This window comes from Phocoena sinus, chromosome 1, assembly GCF_008692025.1.
Source record: "Phocoena sinus isolate mPhoSin1 chromosome 1, mPhoSin1.pri, whole genome shotgun sequence".
Classification (NCBI taxonomy): Eukaryota; Metazoa; Chordata; class Mammalia; order Artiodactyla; family Phocoenidae; genus Phocoena; species Phocoena sinus.
This window is the reverse complement of record NC_045763.1, coordinates 60920943-60946573: the sequence shown is the minus strand read 5'-3', so window position 1 is coordinate 60946573 and position 25631 is coordinate 60920943. Positions and strand designations below refer to the sequence as shown.

At 36.5% G+C, this 25631-nt stretch overlaps 1 protein-coding gene across 1 annotated transcript in view; it reads right to left on the bottom strand.

Annotated features, from left to right (window-relative positions):
• The window catches only part of LRRC7 (leucine rich repeat containing 7), a 514499-nt gene that overhangs the window by 121090 nt on the left and 367778 nt on the right, over positions 1–25631 (bottom strand). The window contains exons 9-11 of the mRNA XM_032604391.1: positions 19115–19189; positions 12690–12834; positions 7024–7096 (exon numbers count right to left, since the gene is read on the bottom strand). Of these exons, the coding sequence (XP_032460282.1) occupies positions 7024–7096; positions 12690–12834; positions 19115–19189 (293 nt within the window). The remainder of the gene's footprint in view (positions 1–7023; positions 7097–12689; positions 12835–19114; positions 19190–25631) is intronic.

Here is a 25631-nt window from a genome sequence, read left to right as displayed (position 1 = left end):
TTAAACTTTAACATCATTTATGACCATTAGAAACCATTGGATACCATTAAATCTTCTATTAATGTAGATGCTAATAAACATAAAAATAAATGACTTTGGGCTTCATTTTCTTAGTTCACTTTTAACTCTTAACAGAAGTAATGTAATTCCGCGGAAAATGTTCAGACAGGCTTGGGTTCCAATTCTAGTGTGGCCACTTAATATCTGAGTGAACTTTATCTACTTATTAATCCCTGTTTTTTAATGTATAAAATTGGTTGATAATGCCTGATATGTAGAGTATCAGTGAGGATTCAATGTATGCTACCTTACTAGCACATTGATCTTGGACTTCCCAGCTTTTAGAACTCTGAGAAATAAACTTCTGCTGTTTTAGTCACCCAGTCTATGCTACTTTGTTATGGCAGCCTGAGCAGAATAAGACAATACATTATTATCATATTTGTAAATAAGTATAAAACATTTTTCTTGTTAAGAACTGGATCTTTCATTCATGTTATATTACTAATCCTTACACAGATGAACATAAGCAAGGATCAATAAATAAATGGTTTTTTGCTTATTATTATTGATGACTATTATAATTTATTGAAGGCTATCTAACACTAAGTCTCACAATAACCTCAGAGATGTCTTATTATTTCCATTTTACAGATGAGAAAACTACAGCTCTGAGATGTGAAATGATGTGTCCAAGGTCAATTAGTTAATGAGTGGAGAAGCCAGTCTAGTTCCAAGGCTTGCAAATATTCCCCTGTGCCATACTGCCTAGGTACAATGAAGAGATTAAACATGTTCAAGACATGATACCAACCTTTAAGGAGCCCATATACTAGTTGGGAGGGCATGACATTATAATTTAAAGGTAAATGATGATACAAAAGATAAATAAGAGACTTATTGGTGGGAATGTAAATTGATACAGCCACTATGGAGAATAGTATGGAGGTTCCTTAAAAAACTACAAATAGAACTACCATATGACCCAGCAATCCCACTACTGGGCATATACCCAGAGAAAACCATAATTCAAAAAGAGTCATGTACCAAAATGTTCATTGCAGCTCTATTTATGATGGCCCGGAGATGGAGACAACCTAAGTGCTCATTGACAGATGAATGGATAAAGAAGATGTGGCACATACATACAATGGAATATTACTCAGCCATAAAAAGAAATGAAATTGAGTTATTTGTAGTGAGGTGGATGGACCTAGAGTCTATCATACAGAATGAAGTAAGTCAGAAAGAGAAAAACAAATACCGTATGCTAACACACATATATGGAATCTAAAAAATAAAATAAAATAAATGGTTCTGAACAACCTAGGGGCAGGACAGGAATAAAGACACAGATGTAGAGAATGGACTTGAGGACACGGGGAGGGGAAGGGTAAGCTGGGACGAAGTGAGAGAGTGGCATGGACATATATACACTATGAAACGTAAAATAGATAGCTAGTGGGAAGCAGCCACATAGCACGGGGAGATCAGTTCAGTGCTTTGTGACCACCTAGAGGGGTGGGATAGGGAGAGTAGGAGGGAGACGCAAGAGGGAGGGGATATGGGCATATATGTATATGTATAGCTGATTCAATTTGTTATACAGCAGAAACTAACACAACATTGTAAAGCAATTATACTCCAATAAAGATGTTAAAAAAAGATAAATAAAAGACATATAAGAAATGGAAAAATATCATGCTAGAGTGTTCCCTAACTTGTATAAAGAGTTCACAAAACTTATCTGTCCACGAAACTTATCTTTATGTCATACCTATTAAAATCTCAAGTAATGATTATTTTGAGGAATATAACTTAGGAAATGCTGGTTTAGTTAGTAGGTGTACTGAGCTTTTAATTTAAAGGAGGAAGCTGCAGTGGTCTGGGTAGACAGAGGGAAAAGAATTAAGTTGTAAAAACAAGTAAGCATATTTTTGAATCCAAATACCCCCAATCTGATTTAAGTCAATAACTCTTTACCTTATTGGACTTCATTTTTATAAAACATTTATTAAATGTGTGAGCACTTTCCATGTATTAACACATTTAATCCTCACAACATTCTTATGAGGTAGGCATTATTACTATGATTTCCATTTTACTGAGGAGGAATCTAAGGCTCTACCCAGTAGCACATCGAAGAGCCAGGTTTCAGACCCAGAAGGTCTGGCTCCAAAGCCAAAGCAACCAACTGCTGTGGTAAACTTCTCTCAGGGAGCTTCGTTTTAAGGCAGCATCTCGGGCTTCCCTGGTGGCGCAGTGGTTGAGAGTCCGCCTGCCGATGCAGGGGACGTGGGTTCGTGCCCCGGTCCGGGAAGATCTCACATGCCACGGAGCGGCTGGGCCCGTGAGCCATGGCCGCTGAGCCTGCGCGTCCGGAGCCTATGCTCCGCAATGGGAGAGGCCACAACAGTGAGAGACCCTAGTACCGCAGAAAAATAAATAAATAAATAAACCAGCATCTCAGGTAATTCTAATGCAGGCACAATGGAATAGGGTTTGAGAAGACAGTTATCTGATAGGTGTATAAGTAAGCTGAATACAGTTAGTGGTTCTTAAACTTTAGCATGCGTCAGAATCCCAGGAAGGGTTTGTTAATACACAGATTGCTGGTCCAATGCCCAGAGTTTCTGATTCAGTAAACCTGGGATTGTCTCTGAGAATTTGCACTTCAACAAGTTCCCAGTTGAAGCTGATGCTGCTGATCAGGGGACCACATGTTGAGAACCACCAGTCTAGACTAGAATATGGAAAAACTTGAATATTATTGTGAAGAAATTTGGGTTTTATCCAATGCAGAGTGTGTGTGTGCGTGTGCATGCACACTTTGTTTTTAATTTTTTGACTAGAATAACATTACATGATATGACATTCAAAAAGTACAAAAGGTATACAATAAAAGCAAGTCTCCTTATTTACTCTATTGCCCAGCCCCCAAATTCTCCTCCCCAAAGCCATGTACATTTCCAGTTTCTTGTGTATCCTTCCATGCTTAGGGAATAGAGGGAAGCACAGTTTTTAGCATTCAGATACCTAGAATGCTTATTTTCTTGTTATTATAGCAGTCTAGTAAGTAGACTACTGGAATTTACCATCTAGGGTATTGATATCATATAAACTAAACATCTGGATCAAAGAATTAGAATTTTAGACATAGGTGGAAATTACAAATGAAGAAACTAAGACACTGAGAGTTTTAAGTAATTTGTCCAAGTTCACACAGTAAGTGGCATAGCCAGGGTTCACACCCATGCTATTTGACTCCAAAGCCAGTGCTCCTTGCATTATTCCTCAGGAGTTTGAGGCCCATAGGAAAGAAGACATTTACCCAGCTTTGCATAGTTACTTAGACTCTCTGATTCTAGTCAGCAGTCTTTCTCATTGACCATACTCTATGATGGAATGACTTTTTAAAATATCCATTCAAATTTTTGAGATTTTATTGCCTTTCTCCAAAGCTACAAAGCTAAGAGAGAGTAGGTTTAGCGTATGGTTCCTCTTCCTATGGGAGATCTTTTGCCTTTAGAGCAATGGGGCTCTTAAATGATCTAACATTACAAAATGTGTGACTCAACTATAACACATATTAAGAAGCATCATAGGACCCAGCAATCCCACTACTGGGCATATACCCTGAGAAAACCATAATTCAAAAAGACACATGCACCCCAGTGTTCACTGCAGCACGATTTACAATAGCCAGGTCATGGAAGTAACCTAAATGCCCATCGACAGATGAATGGATAAAGAAGATATGGTACATATATACAATGGAACACTACTCAGCCATAAAAAGGAATGAAATTGGGTCATTTGTAGAGACGTGGATGGACCTAGAGACTGTCATACACAGTGAAGTAAGTCAGAAAGAGAAAATCAACTACCATATATTAATGCATATATCTGGAATCTAGAAAAATGGTACACATGAACCAGTTTGCAAGGCAGAAATAGAGACGCAGATGTAGAGAACAAATGTATGGACACCAAGGGGGGAAAGCGGGGATGGGGCGTGGTGGTGGTGGGATGAATTGGGAGATTGAGATTGACATGTGTACACTAATATGTATAAAATAGATAACTACTAAGAACCTGCTGCATAATAAATAAATAAATTAATTAAATTAAATTAAAAAAACAGAAGCAACATAGGTCAATTAGCAGCTTAGCTTTGAAATCTGATAACTTCTCTCAGCCTCTGTTTCTGCATCTGTTGATGGGGAGATAATAATACACATTGAATAGTGTTGATGGGGCCTTTAAATAAGAATACATGTAAAGCACCAAACATGGTATCTGGCACAATATGAGCACACACAAAAAGTTGTTTGTTACTATTTTCATTGCACATTCAGTTATTAGAGTGGCTGGAACTCTTAGGCATGACTTAAGATTCAACAAAAAAATAACCAATTTTACAAGTCATGCGGCACAAAAGTCATGGAATCCATTTCAACTGTGAAAGATGTTGAAAAATGAATTCTTTCAGCAATTTTTACTAGTTGGACTATTAAAAATTACCAAAGATAAGTCTAACCTATTGAAACATTCGATGTGCAGAATGAGAATATTTTTGGTCACTGCAGCTGATCTGAACATTTTGGTGCACGGAGTTCTAGGTAGAATGTCTCATAATAAAATAAAGACTATTTCACTACTTACAGAACACTTTCTGCATGTGATCTGGCGTGCCATTAAATAGGATTCTAATCAAATTTTATCTCTAGCCTTGAGCTAAATCTCTGACCTATCAGTTCTGAATTCCCTAAAGAAAGCAAAGCCATTATATCATTATTATTATTTTTACTTCATACAGATTGTTTATTAAGGTATACTATAAAATTTTAGAAATTTAGTTTATTTTTTGCCACAAGTGCGACCTTGAAGTGAGAACATATTAGACAATGGCTGTCACAATTTTACCATCCGAGACATGATGTATTATAGAACTGAAATCTTCAAACTTTTTCATTTTAGGACCTCTTTATTAAAAATCATTGGTAATCTTAAAGTACTTTTTAAAATATGGCTTATACCTATTGGTATCTATAATATTATAAATTAAAAGAGGCATTTAAAAATAGTTATTTATTATTCATTCTTGAATAACAATAATAAACCCATGACATGTTAATGTAGGTAACACATTTTTATAAAAGTAAGTATACTTTCCAAAACAAAAAACTTTAGTGAAAAGAGTGACATTTTTATTTTTGTGAATCTCTTCAAGGTTAGCTTAATAGAAGGCAACTGGATTCTCATATCTGCTTTGTATTCAATTTATTGTGGTATATTGTTTTGATTAAGTTATATATAAAAAAGTCCAAACTCACACAGATAGGTAGTTGGAAAAGGGAAAAGTATTTTCATGTTTTTTTTGGATAATTGTGATTATTCTTTGATACTACACCCAAACTCAACAAAAAGCAGTCTTTTTAGGGGATACAGTAATTGCAATGTAGAATCTGAAATACATCAATGAACTTTTCTTACTTTTCACACCAATACATTAAAATCAACTAATCTTTTTGCACTTTGAATGGGTCTATTTCTCATGTGTGATTTTGTAGCTCATGCATTGGTCATTTGGAAAGTGTTGCTTCACTGAGTTGAACAGATTTTTCAAATGTTGACACATTTCATATTATAATATCAACAAATCACATTCATTATTACATCAGTGATATCACACCAGTTTTATCAGAAAAGGCTTTAAATATTGGGAAGCTGTCAAACTCACAGTGGCAGATACACATTTTCCAAAATTCTAATTTTTACTTGATAGCTCAAATTTCACTGTTGGCAACAAATTCTGTCAGTTGTTTTCCTTGAAGTGACAAGCTCACTTTGTTCATTTTTGACAAAATGTCTGCCAAATACTCAAGTCTGAGTAAGCACGGTTTGTCAGTCATTCTTCCTCTTTTTAAAATAGACTTTATTTTTATAGCCGTTTTAGGTTCACAGCAAAACTGAGCAGAAGGTAGAGATTTTGCATATACTTCCTACTGTTTTTTTATTCTGCCTTTTTTTTATTGTAATAAAATATAGTCATATAGTCCATTTCTTTAACACTTCCCTTCATGGCTTTATATGAGTGTCAAAACATCAAATTGTAGACTTTAAATATATGCAGTTTATTGTACATCAATTATAGCTAATACATCTGTTTTTTTTAAAAAAAAAGCTAGGCTTTCTCCCCACCACCCCAAGTACACCCAAATCTGTTAAATTATGGATTTATATAATTCTTCACATGAAATGTGGGGCAAGATTCCTGTAAAATGGCCTTACAAAATGTTAGAATAAAGACAGCTTATTGATTTCTCACTTTACACAAGTTGTAAACAAAAGAACTTCAGTGCAACACTGATAATAACGTACATGTTTCTTAAAGAACTGTAAATCAAACATTAATGGAAACATAAAATTAGAAATAAATCCCTATCAAATACATGGAATATATTTTGTCCTTAAAAGGCAATGATGACCTTTCACCTTGCAGTTTTTTAAAATGCAAGCTAAAACAGATGCTTATCTCCTTAAGGTCTAAAAATACATTAAGTTTCCACAAATATCAAATTTTACTAACAGTGTAATGGTAACATATAGATAATGCAGATCTTATAAAAATTGATTTGATTTTGTAAGACATAAGTGAATTTAGAGCTGCTATTCAGTCAAAAACATCAAATTAATAGTATCTGGAAAATTACAAGCAATGGTATAATTGAAGGTCTGGGTAATCAATTTGCTTATGAAAGAGTGATGGTTAAGTATTTCTTATGATATTGATTTCTTATCAATATATAGTCGGGTGTCAATGCAGTGTCTAAATATAAAACTAAATTAAGATAGATTATATACAAATATATAACTAAATAAAATGTGGTCTAAAATGAGTTGACATATGAACAAAATTATTGATATCTCTAGCAGAAAATGTGTGAAAGTAGAAAACTCAATATATTCTTTTGTTTCTGGCTTTAGAGAGACTGACTGGTATGAAACTTTGTCACTTACTTTCCGATTGTATTCGGTAGCATTGTAAGTTGATTGTCATCTACTTTCAGAGTAGTTAGTTTTTTCAACAAACCTAAAACAGAGAAGAAGATACATTAATATATAAGAATAGATTTCTGACAAAAAATACAATATAAAAGGAATCGCTTTTTATGAGTTGTAATCCTGATCAAACTACTGTCCCTGTCCACCAGTGGAGCCAGAGGAGGGCTGACAGTCTCAACATCACTTGATTGGGTGATGAGTGTTTGTCATGCTAATTGGCTACAAACTGATATTCATGTGTCTAGTTTTAACCGTCCAGTTACAAAAAATTTACTTACATCAATGAGAGTTCAAGTACATTGGTGGAGACAATAAACAAAACATAGGGCTCCATAGAAACCTGAGTTGGCAGTACTATTACCACATTTCCCTTTTCTATTATGCAGCAAATGGACCAGATGAAACTTTTCAAGACAACTGTGTTCGGTATTTTATTAACTCATAAGCACTAATAACTAACATTCCTGTTGTGATACAAATTGAATACAAATCTGAATTAAGCCTGATAATCAACAAATGGGTACTGAAGTACTGCAGTGTAGTGGTTATAATTATCGACTTGGAAAATTACAACGTATGACTTCATACTCTTTCTTTTACCATAAATCCTTGACTTGGATCAGCAGTAAGCACAAAAACTTGTAGCTTTTAATCTATCAAGTAGAACTGGCCAAGAATTGATATTCCAACTATTTATATTTCACTGTCTGATTCATGCCCTCCATACCTTTACTGCTTGATCTACTCCTACTCCCAGGGTTTTAAAGAGCAAAAACCACAGAGTAATTGAAGAACAGCTTCCTTTACCCGGCCGTAACAGAACCCATTGTATCAATATGGCTTAAATAGCTAAAATCCAAGACAAAGCATTAACAGTGGCTAATTTTTGTTTTACATTGGAATATAGATATACACTATAGACGACTTGTTTTGCAGAAAACTTGTTCTGATGGATATAGTAGGTTCCATGGTTGAATGCGTTTGGGAAATCTAAATTAAACAAAATCAACCAGATTTCTTTAATGAAATTTTTCTAGGAATTTTTAATATGCTAATGTAACAGGGTGACGCTAAAGTTATTGGGCAACTTGTGTGTATGCACAGAGTATTTTGTATAGTGGTGTTTTGCAAACATGCTCTCAGAAGCACTGCTATAGCTCATGCCTACCCACCTCAAGTATTTTGAGCATACCTTAAAGGCAAAAAGTAAGTCACAAGAAGTCTGAAATAAAGCCATTGCTGCACTTTAAGTTTCACTATGCTGTTACGTATTCTGCAGAAGCACTCAGAATTTCTGCTCTAGTTGAGAGAAATGTTATCACTATCAGACTGCTGTGAGAAAATACCTACAATATTTGGAGATTAATACATCAGCTTGTGCTGTTAGGATACATGGCTGAAAACAGTAGCACCTGAGAAAGAAAACAATTCTCACTGGGGTAATTTATCTCTGAAATTTGAATACCCACTGCCATATTCATCTATGCTCAAAGGGTGACTGAATCACTTTAGCTTCTCTGGTATATGTGTAAGAAACTATAGACCTTGGAAATATAAAAGAACTCCTGAGCTTGTTCATCAATTGTGAAAAGACAACAGGGGACTATGAATTACAGCTAAATGAGTTGTAGTCCTGATCAAACTACTGTCCCTGCCCACCAGTGGAGCCAGAGGAGGGCTGACAGTCTCAACATTGCTTGATTCGGTCACGAGAAATTTTGGGCTGGGTTACAGATGGCTCTGCAAACATGAAACCAGGTTGAAAAGCAGTCTTTAAGAGAATCACAGTTCCTAGGTCTGAAGTTGTGGTGAGAAAATTTTGAGGCAGGATAGGGATTAAGGCCAAAAGATTGATGCAACAGATTTTTTTTGAAGAAGGGAGTAGTGGCTCTGACAATTGACAGAAGCTTCTATAGCTTTAAAGGTTGAAGTGAGTTAGGGCTCCCTTCTTAGTTCCACATCTGTGGACTTAAGGGAACTTCACTCATTTGTGGTGTGGCTGCTTTGTCACTCACATATTCCATCCAAGGGTGTGCCCTTTGGACACATTCTGGAGCTTTGGTAGGAATCTGGTTGTCCTTGGAGTGGAAATAGGCCAACAGCCTCAGCTCTGTTGCTCATGACTTCCTCTTGCAGATAAATACTACATAGCTATATCATATCTGCTTGGACTCTCTTCTACCCTCAGGCACCAAAGGTACTTTATCCTATTTCTTCCTCAATTCCCCACCTCTTTATCCTACATTCCCAACTCAGGTATACTGAAGAGAAAGAAAAAGGAGGCTTTTTTTGCTATGATTTTAGCTACTTATATATAAATATATAATAAGCAGCAATGTATTAAACATTAATATCAAAAATAGCTAATATTTACATGGCATTTACCCTAGATAATAGAATTTTGAAAGCCAAATGGCTGTGCACTCATCATATCTAAGATTATAATGATTATTATATTATTATAGTACCTAACATTGATTGAACATTTACTATGTGCCAGGTACTGTTCTAAGCAATGCTACATATATTAATTCATTTATTTCTCAAAATAATCCCCTGATGCAAGTACTATTACTTCCACACTTAAAAGATAAAACTGAGGCACAGAGAGATTAAGTAGCTAGTGTAAAGTCACATATTTAGTAAGGTAGAAAAGCCAGACTTTGAACTCGGGTAGCTTGACTACAAAACCTGTGTCTTTAACCACTAAGTGAATAAGATAAATTATTTTGGAAAGTAAAAAAAAATTATATTCTCCTTTACTGAGTTTCTCTGCTATCCAAAGAAGCTGATTATTAAAGCTCTATCTTGAAAATGTAAAGAGCCCCCTTCATTTTCCCTGCAACCAGCACAAGGAAAGGGACTCAGCATACAGGGTTCATTGTTGAATATATCACTCCATTCAAATACCCCACAACTGCAGAATTAAAATAGGTGTAAAGGAAGTAAAGATTTTATTTTAGTTGCTATTTCCCTTTATTAATACTGTGACGTTTCTTTTATTCTTTTAAATGTTGGTAGTTCAATAGACCACCAATGCTCAAATAAAGAAGAAGAGATGCAATTTACCATCCAATCAGAATCAACAAATTATTTTAGGACTTTTGAACAGAGTTCCCAGGTATTTCTCTTGACCAAGAAGGAAATTCTTAGAGGAAAGTTAGCCATTCTACGTGTATAATCAGGTACTCTGGCAACTCTGCAGATGTATAAATGCAATTTTCCCTAAAAGGTCAATAGGGTCCAAAGATAGTTCCAGGAGTAAGCTACTAACAAGTTACTTTCTTAATTTGAGAACCACTCAGATCCTAAGTGAAGGTGTTAAATATGTTATACCACCTGCCTGTGCTGGTCTGTTTTATCATCCCAGGGTCTAATCTGATATTTTCTATCATCTATACATGCTGCCTTCCCCAGACCAGAAGGCTAATTCCCTAGTCTGCTTTCTTAATGGAAGATATTTTAAACAAATAATCATATCATCTTTTATTTCACTATGTGACATTTTCATTTCCAGAATTTCTAATTGGTTCTTTTTTTATAACCACCTGTTCTTAGTCATAGCTCCTGTTTTTGTTTTATAAGTTATTTTTATTTTTACAAATGTTATTCTTCCTTTTATCTATTTGAGGATCTGCACATACTTAAAAATATTTTTTAACATTGCTTGATAATTTTGGTTTCCCTTAGGGTAAATTTTCCTATTGTTTGAGTTTGGGGTTGTTGTAACATTAGTTTTCCTTTAAAATTTTTGTTTTCATGCCCATTTGTGAGGGTGAATATTTTTTCCTTACCTATGCTCACCCCTCCCTGTCTGGCACTCATGGTTACCTCCACCTGACCCCCAAGTTTCTGGAGTTCAGAACCAGGTCTTATATTAGCAACATGGTACTTTCATTTGATGTGGATATTGCAGATTCAGTCCAAACCAGCTTGTGACGAGCCATAATTTTCAGCAGTGAATCTGTATCTGCTCTCTCCTTCCACCCTCGCTCTACATATTAGTTGCAGGTTTTTTCAAGTCTCTCTTTGCAGAAAAGGGTACCTTCCCTGCCTCAGTCCCTGTAAGTCTGTATTCTTCTGTTATGCTTAAGGTCTTTTTTTTTTTTTTTTACTGCAGGAACAATTTATGGCTGCCACTTCTGCTTGTGGTCTGAAGCCCATCGGTCAGGCCTGGGGTCATTGCTGTGTTTCCATTATGTCTCAAATCCAGGTATATGTTCATTCTTCTTAAGCAGGGCAAAATTATTTTATTTACTAAATACTTAAGGAGCACTTACCATACACCGGGCATAATTCTTTGTACAGAAGAGGCAGTAATGAACAAAAATATGTTCTTCTAATATAGTTTTTCCATTTTCATTGCGTCTTTGAAGAGGTATGGAGTGTGATTGAGTAGGAGAGTAAGATATGTATTTTGACCATATGGTTATCTTGACCAGATGACCATCTCTATCATCTTGACTAGAGGATGCTCTTTTAAACTATTATATTTCCTTACCTTCTACAACACTAAATAGTATTTTCTAAGCTTATCTGATCATAAGTTTCATCTAGGATATTTAACAAGAATACAGGACAGAGGGCTTATTACACATTTATTGAATCAGACTTTTCAGAGAACGAGCCTGGAAATGTGGAACTGTTTAATAAAGCTCTCAGATAAGTCTTATGGTGGAATAAGTTGGAGAAACACTGTTATAAAAATATATAATTATATAAATAAAAAAGTCATCAAATCTACAGAGAAAGAAAAGCCAGCCTGTTCTGTTAAAACTAGCATTCTCTATTAGCCTGAAAGAATAGTGAAAATGGGAGCAATAAAATATTGAAGAAAAATTTGGGAAACTGTTTTGTCTTCTAGCTTCCCTTCAATCAGGCTACCTAGGTTGTGACTCAATTTTTAGAAGCATTATTAAGTTCCAGACATATGATACATCTAATTCAGAGTGTTATCCAAAGTTAAGTAGTTTGATGATTACTCTCCTAGCTGTTTACTCTCATAAATAATAATAATAATAATACAAAAGGTTTACTCATATTTAAATTAGATTCTTTCATTATTTTACTCAGATAAAAAGTTATGACAAAAATAGATTGAGTGGTTAATATATACTAACAGACAAAATATCTGGTCTCATGAATCTTAAACATAAAGGTGAGATGTCTTTTTTGAATAATAGAAATATGAAGATATTTCATATTTATTGTGTTATTCCTAATTATAGTGATGTTACAATAATATTAAAAATAGAATATAGCCACGCTGTGGATAGAAGCTACTGTAATTCTATAGTAATAAAAGGAGATATACATGTTTATCAAAGTACTTAAATCTAAGATATATACTCCTTTTAATAACATTTTACAACTTAGGAGATCTAAAATTATTTAAAATATATCAGTTTAGTAGGATCATTTTAATAGGATAGTCTTCTTGAGTTTGACAACTATAGTTACCATTTCATTTTAAGATATTGGTAAAATATTTTACCACCTTGAATAATGATCATGTTAATTTATTAATATCATGCTAAGAGTATATACCCTACATCTGCGAACAAACTATAGAGAACAGTATATTTGACATAAACATTCGTGAAGAGATATTACTTTCTCACCTATAGAGTCAGGCAACTGTTGCAACATATTGGATGACAGTAAGAGGTCCTCCAGGGCTTCACATCCAGAAATGTCCAAGTCAACCGTTTCTATTCTGTTTTTTGACATATCCAGGTATACCAACATCTTTAACTTCCCTATAGACTTGATGACATTGCATAAACTCAGGGTTAGTTGAGAAACTTTCAGGAAATATTTTAAAGTTGTATAAACCACAACACTATAAATTAATTTTAAAAGCAAATTCAACGATAACAAGTTTTGGCGAGAATGTGGAGAAACCATAACCCTCATACATTTCTAGGAGGAATGTAAAATTATACAGCCACTTTGGAAAACAGTTTGGCCATTCCTCAAAATATTAAACATAGAGTTTCCATATGACCCAGAAATCCCTAGGTACGTACTCAAGAATGAAATATACATCCACAAAGAAACACAAATGTTCAAAGCAGTGTTATTCACAACAGGCAAAAAGTGGAAACAACCCAATGTCCATCAAATGATGAACAGTTAAACAAAATGTGGTATATCCATAAGCTGCAGGATTATTTAGCAATAAAAAGCAATAAAGTAGCAATACATGCTACAAAATGGATGAACCTTGAAACATGCAGTGAAAGATGCTAGTCACAAAAGACCACCTATTGTATGATTCCATTTATATGAATTGTCCAGAATAGGCAAATCTATGGAGTCAGAAAGTAGATAAGGATTGCTAGAGGCTGAACGGTCAAGAGGAAGGGAGTAACTGCTAATGTTTCTTTCAGTGGTGATGGAAATGTTCAAAATTAGATTGTGGTGATGCCTGTTCAATTATGTGAGTATTTTGAAAACCATTGAACTGTATACTTTAAATGGGTGAATTTTATGATATGTGACTATATCTCCCAACAGAGATAATATGTTAAAAGATAGCAGCAATAATCTCAAAGTTGCTGTAGAATTAAGTAAATTGAAAGAAAGAAGAAAGAAAGAAAGAAAGAAAAAGGAAGGAAGGAAAAGAAAGGAAAAAAGTTGCCACCTAAACAATATATGCTGACATTCTGATTCTTACAATTTCAAAAGCATAAGAAAGGTATTAAATCGTGATTTGGACTCCATCCTACTACACAGAATCAATTTGTTCATTCAACAGTTCTTTTGAGGATCTACTATGTACCAGGGCTTTTGTTATATACTGGAGAACAATCATGAATAAGTCAGCTATGTGAGGGAAGAGACTTGTCATGATACAGATAAAGTCTTTAAGGTGCTTATAGCAGTGAAGGAAACTGTCAAATAAATAACTATAATACCCTATGATATGTACAATAAAAAAAGCATGTAGAGAATGCCCTAGAAACAAAGGGATGCAAATTGCCTGGAAGGCACTGCTGTCAAGAAAAGGAGAAACTGTACCTGGAGGAGAGAACAGCACAGAGAAGTGTGAGGAAGTGTGGTGTGTTTGAGGGAGAGTGGGAGGTTCAACGTCACTGAATACTGTGATGAAATTAAGCATCATAAGAAGCCAGCTGTTAAACGGCCTTGCCTGTCATGTGTGGATTACGTGATCTCTATCTTATAGGCAAGGAGAGCTATTCAAAGCTTTTAAGATGGTGAATGACATAATCAGATTTGTGTTTTGAAATAATGACTTCAGGGAAATGTGAAGGGAAGATTCATGACTGGGGTTAGAGTAGATCTGAAAGGATTAGAAGGATTTGGAAGCAGTTTAGCTGAGGAGATGAAAGGGACCTGAGTTAAGGCAGCAGAAGTGAGGATGCAGAGGGGATGGTTCGAGAAAAATTTAGATGTGAAATGATTGGATTAGTAACTGATTACTGAGGACAGGGGAGGAATCAGGTCATACATTGGGGAGGGAGTGAATAGTGATTGTTTAGCTTGGACATGTACTATGGGAATTAGAGCAAGATAAAATCCTTCATTTTCCTTTTCTTTAAGGGCATGATTTGCAAACAAATGTCCCACATATATCTGTGTTCAGTGGGTCATCTGCTTGTTGGTCTACCTGTATACAATTTACTATGCTGTCTCTACTTATTTGACAGAGTATAAACACATAAATATTACATAAACAAATTTATTACGCAAGCACACACTTGGCACTGTGTTAAGTACTTTATACATATTACTTGACATAATACTTTATATTCTTGCTGCTCAGAATGTGTTTTACACAGCAGCAGCATTGGTACAACCTGGGAGTTTGTCAGAAATGTGGAATCCAGACCCACTCCAGACCTATTGAATCAGAATCTGCACTTGGACACACATTAAATAAAGCTTAGAGGTTAAGTAATGTCACACGCTGGTTTCCCTGAGAATTGGAGACAAAGAGAAATTTATGAGAGAGATTCTTGGGATTAATACCAGGGGAAAGAAAGAGGGAAGGAAGGAAGCAGGATTGGACAGATGAAGGTGGGCTATGACGAAGTTTTGAGGAATTCCTCAGCTGACCCTTCAAATAGTATTGAAGTAGCAGGGAGGGGGCCAGGCCTTCAGAGTCTTATTTGATTGATCATTGGATGCAGGTCTCCTGGAATAGGGGTGTAACCCTGCATGAGAAAGTTCTCTCAGCTGAGGCAATTCCTGAAGAGGGTGGAGAGCTGCAAGCAGCATGCCCAGAAGCTGGGGAGTTCATCCAGGAGGATGATGCACGACAGGATATACTACAAGTAACATTCCAAAGTTGCTCCATTAATAAGGGGTGGAGCTAAAATTCAAACTCGTTTTTACCGGAATTCAGACTGCAAAGCCTACCGATTACATTAGCACTTTCTGACTGATGCCTTAATTAACTCAGCTCATATCTCTAGCCCTGCTCCTCCAGTTCCCCATGTGGGCAGAGGGTAAACACAGTCTTAGAACAGGTGAATAGTTGCTAGGCTCGGAACTGGGTACTCTGGGTGAGTCAGGCCATGGGGCTGAGTTTCTCCTCATGCCTAGAAATATGTTCCTTGGAAAAATACTGTCACTTTACTTATATCTCTCCACCCCAAGGAACTATTATGTTACCTTAGCTCATCTCTTCTAATGAGCATAGAGAGAATAATATATATGATTATGTGTCTATGTGTGTGTATATTTCTTTTTTTGTTTCATTACGATGAGAAAATTTCTTTTCTCTTTGAAGCTTCCTGAATTGCTATCTCCAGCAAACTCAATAAATATTTTGGTGTGAAGTTTCTAAATATCTTTTTTTTGGAAGCAAAATAACAATTTGGTGTTTATTTTTATCTTTCTAAAGCCTTACTTTCAAACATCTTATAAAAGCAATAGTAGCCTGGAGTGATAAAGGCCTTTGAGGCCCAATGTCTCAGAGTTCTTGAGGATGCTGAATGTTGCTCCAACATCTCCCTGAACATAGAGGGGCCTACAGATGAGTGGTGGGCAACAAATAAAATGTCGAAGCCATCACAAGCAAAAGAAGATATTGGAGTTTGCTGTTTAGTCATATTTTGGTTGATTGATCTTAGAGTGATGGCCACAAGACAGCTCTGTAGCAAACTAATGTTTGATCATTATCTATTTGCTTCTCTGATTTATGAAAAACAGTGGAAAAATGAAAGCCCAGGCTTCCAAAAGTATTTAAAAAGTATATTAGCTTAATGTATTTTGGTACATGAACTAAAAATAAAAAGGGACATGCTTTTTTTCCCTGTGTCTTATGACAGCAGTCCCCAACCATTTTGGCACCAGGGATTCGTTTCGTGGAAGACAATTTTTCCACAGACCGGGGTGGGGGAGGGGGGGATGGTTTGGGGATGATTCAAGAGCATTACATTTATTTTGTACTTTATTTCTATTATTATTACATTGTAATAAATAATGAAATAATTATACAACTCACCATAATGCAGAATCAGTGGGAGCCCTGAGCTTGTTTTCACTTGCCACTCACTGATTGGGTTTTGATATGAGTCTGCAAGCAATCGATTTATTATGATCTCTGTGCAGTCAAACCTCTCTGCTAATGATAATCTGTATTTGCAGCTGCTCCCCAGTGCCAGCATCACTGCCTCAGCTCCACCTCAGATCATCAGGCCTTAGATTCTCATAATGAGCTTGCAACCTAGATCTCTCGCATGCACAGTTCACAGTAGGGTTCGTGTCCCTATGAGAATGTAATGTCGCTGCTGATCTGACAGGAGGCGGAGCTCAGGCGGTAATGCCAGCCATGGGGAGCGGCTGTAAATACAGATGAAGCTTTGCTCGCTCACTCACTGCTCACCTCCTGCTGTGTGGCTTGGTTCCTAACAGGCCACTGACTGGTACCGGTCCACGGCCCAGGCGTTGGGGACCTCTGTCTTATAACACTAAATATTTAGGATTAATTATCCTGTGAAACTGTCAGACATGGGCTGAAGACTGCACTCAAGATTAGTCTTTCAAAGTCAAGCATGTCTAGGTAATTACATAACAACTAAGTGACAGCACTGGACATTCAGGAAACCATGCCTGTTTAGGGTAGGGAGGCGTGGGTTCTTCCCACAAGGAGCATCACAAAATGTGGAATTCAAGTGTACTAACTAAAGTGAGAAATCCACTTAAACTTGGCAGTATATAATAAAAAATCTACTTTTGAAGGAGAAAAAATTAGGCAGCACTGTTTTACAGAAGATTTAATCACTACTTTTCCATTTAAATAATACACTAACTAAGGGATTAGAGGTCTGAGTTGATTTCCAAGGTTGGATTTGGGGAATGGAGTAACTGTGAAAAGTAAGATGAGTCTAACTCTCATTTATACCTTCTATTGATTCTATAGCAACAGAATTTTGGAGCATCAGAGGAACAAAAGCCTCTGGAGCAGGTATGAATTACAGACCCACCATTTACTGGCTGTGTGACCTTGGCCCAGTTACTTACTCTTTCTGTTTCAGTTTCCTCATCTGTAACATGGGGTTGGTAATAAATCTGCTTCACAGGGTTGCTGTGAGAATTTGGTGAGTCATTTGTAAAATAACTAGATAGTGCCTAGCCCATGATAAATGCTATGTAAGTGTTTTTGAATACATGAATACATTGAAGAAGCAGGTATAAACTTTTCCAACTAGACATCCATTCTGATTCCTCAGTATTTGCATACGGGATTGATCACTGTCTTACTTGTTGCCCCAGGGTTAGTACATACCTTGAATATGATACAAATCAGTCTCTGCTATGTGTAGTGGAATACAGATTTGTCTCTCATGTTATATGTGAGCCCCTCAAACAAATATATTTAAGGTCATTAAGTATATTATTTTTGTAACCCTGACATTAACATGGTTTCTAGTTCATAGAGGTATATTTGTGGTTTCAAATGGTTTTTGAATAAATCAATAAATAGAAAACGTGCATGCTTTTCTGTTTTGCATTTGTGATGATAGTAGAAATGTATTCCTTTGGTGAGAGGAGAAAGTATTTTTTTCCCTAATCTTTTGTCATATTTTCTTCTTTATGTGGTCCCATGCTTGTTCAAAAGAGAATAAGCTTCCTGTTCTTGTTGCTTTTGCAATCATTTAAAAAAAAATTAAATGTTAATTCAAACAAAGAATAAGTTTGACTTTGGGAATATACATCTAAATCTCAGTGGCTGAAGAATTATTACACAACCAGCTGCCCTGGCTTCTTAGCCCAATGCAAGGAGTTTAGAGTTGGCTTTCACCAGAGACCCTTGTGATTGTTGTTGTTGTTGTTGGTGGTGGTGGTGTGTGTGTGTGTGTGTGTGTGTGTGTGTGTGTGTGTGTGTACATGCTTATATTCAAGTGCATGTGTTATGAGTGGTAAGAAGCAGTGTTTTATGGAAAGCCATTCTCTCACTGGATGAAAAAGGAATGAATAGTCACACTCAATGAGTTGACTGATAAACCTACTTTTCAGGAGGTATTATTGGATGTTCTGTTAGTTGAGAAGAAAAATCGATTCTAGTTTAACTTTCTACTTTTAACAATTTATGCTTCTTGCCTTTTTCAAAAACTCAAATATGTTCTACTGGAAATCACCTGAACCAAGAGAGAGAGATTTGTTTTGTGCAAGAGCTCTAACAATATGAGCAGAAACCATTATCTAGTTACCTACAAGAAGGTTGCTTTTGTAAAACTAAGACTTGGTATTATGTATAGCATTGTTTTTCATTTAACAATATGAACGTTTCAGCTTTTGAAAAACAGTAAATAGGGAAGGAGATGAAAAATATACACCTAAGAGAACACTAAAAATTTTCATACATTTTACACACCTATAACACTCATAAAAGTTATATGAAATATTAAAAAAAACAAACTATTGAAAAACACTTGATGATGGAACACTCCTAACAAATGTTTAACTTTGAAATGAAAACACTGGGATTTAAGATGTAAGATTAACCATTATCAGTTACAATTAATATACAACATAGATGCTAGACAACGTGGCATAATAAAAACTTACATACCCCAGGTAGCACTTGCAATGCATTATTATCCATCCACAGCTCCCTTAAATTTTGTATTTGATCCAGAACTTCAGGCTAGGAGAGGAGTAGGGAGAAAAGAGAGAGGAGAAGAAAACTAAATTAGTCTTTTCTTGTCACAATACAAGATGTAATTTCTTGGATCTGGAACTTTGATTTGGGAATCTAGTGTTAATCCTATAAGAAATTCCAAGTTTAACAGACCTCTTCCAGCAAAACTGGTAATCCCTGAGGTAGCCAACCTAGTTTATGTGGAAACAATCAGAACAACAATAATAAAAGTTAAAATCTATTACTCTCCCGTAACACCCTACAATTATCCTTTGTAGTATTTATTATACTCTACTCTGTCTTCTTCACTAGAGTATAACAGTTTGAAGGGCAGAGTAATGTTTGGTTTTTAATCACTGTATCCTCATATCCCCATTGTTTGCCATGATACTTGGTAAACAGTAGGTTTTTATCATATGTGTGTATTAACACCATACACACAAACATCTCCCTCCCCTCGCCCAGCTCCCAGGCATTACATTACCATGATGTGTTAATAGTATAAACCCACTCTAAGAAAGATAAGAAATCTTTTCATTTACTTAACAAATAATTAGTTGTTGAATAGTGAGGATGCCTACTACGTGAAACACACAGGGCAGGATCCACAGTTATTCAAACCCAGTTCCTGCCTGGAAGTAGCTGATGATCTAACTGGGGAGACAAATGCATATAAATAACTAAAACACAAGGCATCATATGGGAGAAAAGAATAATGTAGAGAAGTCCAGAGAAAAAAGAGAGATAATATAATCAAGGTGTAACCTACAGTGCATAATGAAACACTTTAACTCCCTAACTAGAAGCTGTCTCTAGCTTCTATCTCCTGGGCAGCAGACTATATATAGAAGATAGAGGTTGTTATTGCTGCCAGCATCATTTCTTGATTTATGATGACCTCTTGTTTTCTCTTCAGAAATCATCCCCTCCCTCACCCTAAGGCCACCTGCTTCCCTTGAAGTTGAATCCTTTTTACCACTTCAGGGAACTGACAAAGGCCTAAGCTAATTAGTGCATTATCTTCACCTGGCCACAGGGTTTGGCTCAAGGATCCATTCAGAGCAGATAAGAAGAAATGTTCTCTGACTGGGACTTCTGGGGAAAAGACTTGCTCTTGCCTGCTGGATTTGAAACTGGAAGGGTACAGTCCTGGGGACTTCAGGCATGAGGAAAGGGGCAAAGCCTGTTTGAGTTAAAAGATGGATCCTGATGACATCATATAAGTCTAGAATTAAGCCACACCTGAAGTCAGATTTTTTTTGTCTCTTCCAACTGAAAAAATTATCACTGAAAGAAGATACAACCATAGTTTAATAAAATTTGAGACCTAATTAGGAAAGCCAGTGTATTTGATAGAATACTTGTGGAAAAGAATGGAATTGTATCAATGTTACTATTAGACTATTGATAATTGTGGGTCAGTACAATACACTTCAGAGACTTCCAGGACTACTTTGGCAATAGTCTCTGATACCTTTGGCCTGCAATTGCAGTGGAACGTGATACTATTCCTGGGAGAAGTTTCATTTATAAGAAGCATCAAAACTTAAATTTATGACAGGGAAAAAAAGGACTGCATGAGTAAGTGCGGGGGGATACTTTGTGTAGGAAATATTCCACTTTCACTTAGATCATAGGGAACAGGTAGTGAACTACTCCATCTCTGTACTGGAAAACATCGGTCACATGATGCAGTTTTTCTAAGCCCAGGCATCATGCAGACTTTAGGAGAAGAGAAAGAGTTGCATACCTGATAAGTTCAACACAACTTTATGTATGTAATAAGATAGAGATTAGTGTATAAACTTGAAACAATGAGTCTTATTCAGGATGGACTAGATTATGCTGTGGTAACAAATTAATCCTGAAATCTCAGTGTCTTAACACAACAGGATTACTTCCTACCCCATGATCTTGTGTTACCTGCAAATCAAGACTTCCAGAAGAGCCAAAGCAGGAGCGACTATGGAAAACTAGCCACTGCTCTTAAAGATCTCAGGCTGGAAGTGACACTTATCGCTTCTGCTTATAGCTCATTGTCCAGAACTGTTTATACGGCTAGGACCTAAGTTTAGGGAAGACTGGGAAATGTAGGAGGAATTCATGGAATATTTGGTGAACACTACTGCCCCTGCCACACAGTGACACCATATGAGAAAAAGAATGACAAGAAGGAATATATAGTACTTTCATAATTTAGTTATCACTTCATTCAGTAAGTACTTATTAAACAGTTTCTAAGTTCCAGGCACTGCACTAGAGTCATAATGCATGGTATGGTCTCTGCCTTCAAGAAACCCATCGTTTATTTCTTGAGCAAACATACAAAGAACAAATACATGACATTATGGGAATATAAAGAAGGGGGTACCTATATGCTTTAGTATTGAGGGAAACCAGACATGGATTCATGGAGCTGAGATATGAAGGAGCTGGTCAGAAGAGAGGAGAGGAGAGGAAACACATTTTGCCAGAAGCAGAGTGGTGAGAAACAGCATGGTGTAGGAATGGTAACAACAGGCAGTTTGCTTTACACGATTGTCAAGTTTAAAAAGGAGTAAGTAGCAGAAAATGAGGCTAACAAAAGAAGATGCCGGTCTGTGAAGGCCTCATGTTTTGTTAGGGAGATGGGACTTTACCTTATGATCTAGAAGTATAAAAACTTTCTAAAGGAAAGTGATTTTGGCAGATCAATGTTTTATATGTATCACTCTATCCTGGTGGAAAAAAGAAACCAGAAAAGCTTATTAGGACTAATAATAAAAGAGATAATGAGGAATAAAGATAAGTTGGATTCAGAAAACGCTTAGAAGATGCATGGCCCCCAGTTTCCCAGTACTTAGTAGTGCCACCAATGGAGTTGCAGAATTTGGAGGTAGGAGCAGATTTATGAAAGAGACTGAATTTAGTTTTGATCATGATTAGCTTTAGGTTCCTGTGAGACACAGGTGGAAATGTCCAGAAATCAGGTGGCTATTAAAATCTGAAGCTTAAGGAATAGGTCTGTGCTAAGGTTGTACGACTTAGGCATTTTGTGGAAATAGAAACCCATGTGGATGAGCTACCTACGGGGAATGTGAAGGGACTCAGAGGTGCAGGTGACCGAGGAAGGAGCCCTGGGGAACACTAATACTTGAGAGTTGAAAACAGGAAGTGCTGCTGTCAAAGCCCATTAACAATTCCCAAGAAATAAAAATAGGATCTTGGTAATAAAATAAATTCTAGCCTTTTTTTTCCCTTGTACTTCGTCTAGTTTCACTTGCTCATAGGGTGTCAGGTGCAGAGGCCTTGCCCCCCGCACTTCAGACTAGAGTTCCTCGTGCAAAACAGCTGAGCCCAACACCTCAGCTCTAGGCCGTGTGCAGAAGTGCTGTGCATGATACCGAAGTCCCAGATGGCGGCAGTGGGCCATGTGCAGAGACGCTGTACCCAGCACTGCGATCTGGAGTGACTGCCGGAAGCAGCACAGCTGTACCAGACCCAGGAGAACGCTGTCCCTGCCCTGTTGAGGAGACCCCTATGAAGCAGGCCAGCCCATAGCCCGTAGGGGAGAACTTGTGCTCTAGGGCACGAGTTCGCACCTCTCCATTCTCTTATCAAAGAATAAAGCTTTCCTTTGCTTCGGAACCGAACTCAGTTTCATTCTATTGGCACAAGCAACACCAAACAGAAGGACCCTTGTTGGGGCCCGACTTGAAAGGGTCAGTAACAGAAGGGCAAACTACAGAAGAAGGCAAGAAGAAATGGAGTCCAGAGGAGTTTAAAGGGTTATTAAAGTCCAATGAACAGAATTGTGTTAAGAATAAGTAAGTGAACAAGAGTATCATACACTGGAGAAGTGTCCAGTAAAATAAGAGATGAAGATGTCCACTCAATTTTGGAAATAGCAACATACTGGTAACCTTACTGATAGCCATTTCATGTGATAATTGTATTATAGTGGGTTGAAGATAAATGAGGCAAATAAATGCGGACAATACAGATAGAATATTCTTTGTATAGTTTGGATGAGAGGTGAGGAGAGAAGTTGTGGGGCTAGGTAGAAATTGAGGAAGTTGAGAAAAAAGAAAGCTGATAGGAAGTCACTAGCAACAAGGAACAGATTAAGGACAGGCAAAATGGTATAAAATTAATGGAGTAAATTCCAAGAGGTGACAAAAAAGGTGGGATTGATAGCACAAAAAAAGGGTCTGCCCTTGAATAGAAGTGAGACACCTCACTTACTGAGACTCAAGGGAAGGTAGTAAGGTTGATGTGGTTGTAGGTGGGCATGGTGGGGGAAGGCTGGAAGTTGAGAGGGAGCATGTCTGAAGGTCTCAAATTCTCTTAATGAAGTAAGGAGCAAGGTAATCTGTTGAGCTGGCAGGGCAAGAATTTTCTATACGAAGAGCATTTTGGGAGAATGGTTCATACTGGAATCATTGGAGGGGAATCAGAGAGGAAATTAAGGGCAATCAAAAGAGCTCTATCGGGCTTCCCTGGTGGTGCAGTGGTTGAGAGTCCGCCTGCCGATGCAGGGGACACGGGTTCGTGCCCCGGTCCAGGAGGATCCCACATGCCACGGAGCGGCTGGGCCCGTGAGCCGTGGCCGCTGAACCTGTGCGTCCGGAGCCTTCGCTCCGCAACGCGAGAGGCCACAACAGTGAGAGGCCCGCGTACAGCAAAAGAAAAAAAAAAAAAAAAAGCTCTATCAATGGTAACTATTTTAACTTTTGGGGGAGCCAGGTGGGAAACTGACAGTCTAGGAAAAAACAGAAGAAATAGGAGATTTCAGGTTTCCATGAGGTCAAAGAGGAGTATTGTAAGAGTGACAGATTGAGAGAAGTAGAAGGATAAAAAATTAGAATGAGAGAGCAAAAGTTCAGAGTTTAAGATTTCTGAAGTAGTTCCAGGCAATGAAAAAATTCAAGCTTGTAACCCTGGGTAGTATGACATCTTGGTGTGTGTGGGCAGGGGAGGACGCTGTGGGAACATAAGGTCTTGCATGATCTCTGAGGATTTGGGTAACCTTTGGTGGACTGCATAGTTTGCTCCCTTGGCTGTGTTACAAAAAGTGGCAGATAAAACTGATCAATTATACCTCTAAAATACCTCTCACAACGGGTTCTACTGGGGACCCTAGACATCTAAGACAACTAGGAGAGGGATTACTGCTGCTAACCTATATTTCTACTTTATTTCAAAAGTTCTTATTTAATTTATTTAATAATATAATAAGGTAATAAGAGTCCTACTTTACAGATGAAGAATCTGATAATCATTTTCTGGGGAAAATGAGAATAGTTTGATGAAGGTTGCATAACTGCAGCTGGGATTATTACTCAAGTCTCCTGGCTCCAAAAATGACATCATCTTACAGCTTAAGACTGAAATTCTGAAATAATGAAGAATGCTTGTGATCACAAACGCCCAATAAAGAAAGTAAAGCATATGCTGGATTTCTAAAAAAAGATAATATTTTTATTACTGGATGTTATAATAAAATATGTCACAGAGGAAATTTCAGCAACTTTCTAATAAAAACAGAGACAAAATGTATTCAGCAGATCAATACATAACCTTGCTGAAACAACATGAAGATGCAATGACGTCTCATGACCAATAGATAATTTTAAAGTGGATCTCGGAGCTAAACTAAATGGCTTACACCCAACCAAACACATAAATTGCCTTTTTTCATACCGCTTAAATTCATTCTCAAAGTCAATTGTTTGTATTAAAAATGAGTGAATTAAATCAAGAATGGCTTGGCATATTCAATGCTGATGAAGGTGCTGTGAGCTGGGCACTCACATAAACTGCTTTGATGATTATAAATTCGTTTGGTCTTTTAGGAAAACATTTTCAAATATGTATCAGTTCTCAAAAGTGTTCACATTTGCTTCGGGGCAACTATCTTACTGAAATCATCTGAAATATGGAAAAATCTTATTGCAGAAAAATTTCATTGTAGAATAATTAATAATATTAAAAAGTTGGTCACGCTTTAAATAAACTACAGCATAAGGAAAGAGATAACCAAATTATGATAAAATATGTTGGTATAGCATATAAAAATGAAAATGAATTATCTATATTTTTATGTAAGATATACCTTGCAAATAAGAGCGAATGAAAAACAAGTTTAGAAAATTTGTATAGCACAAATCAATTGAGCATAAATTTTAAAAAGTTATATATTTATGAATACATAAACATACAGTAAAAATAGGAATATATAGAATAGATGCACACCAAATTAAAAACAGTAATTGTTCTGGGATTGGAGTAAGAGTAGGAAGGAGAATATAAAAGATTTCTACTTGATCTACAGTGTTTTATTTCTTTACAAAAAAAATCTAACTCAAATACAAAAAATAGTTAACATTTGTTCCTTTTGGTTGACAGGTGTTTAATATATTACTTTAAAATTTTTATATTTGTTTTCATTTTTAAAACATTAGAGAAA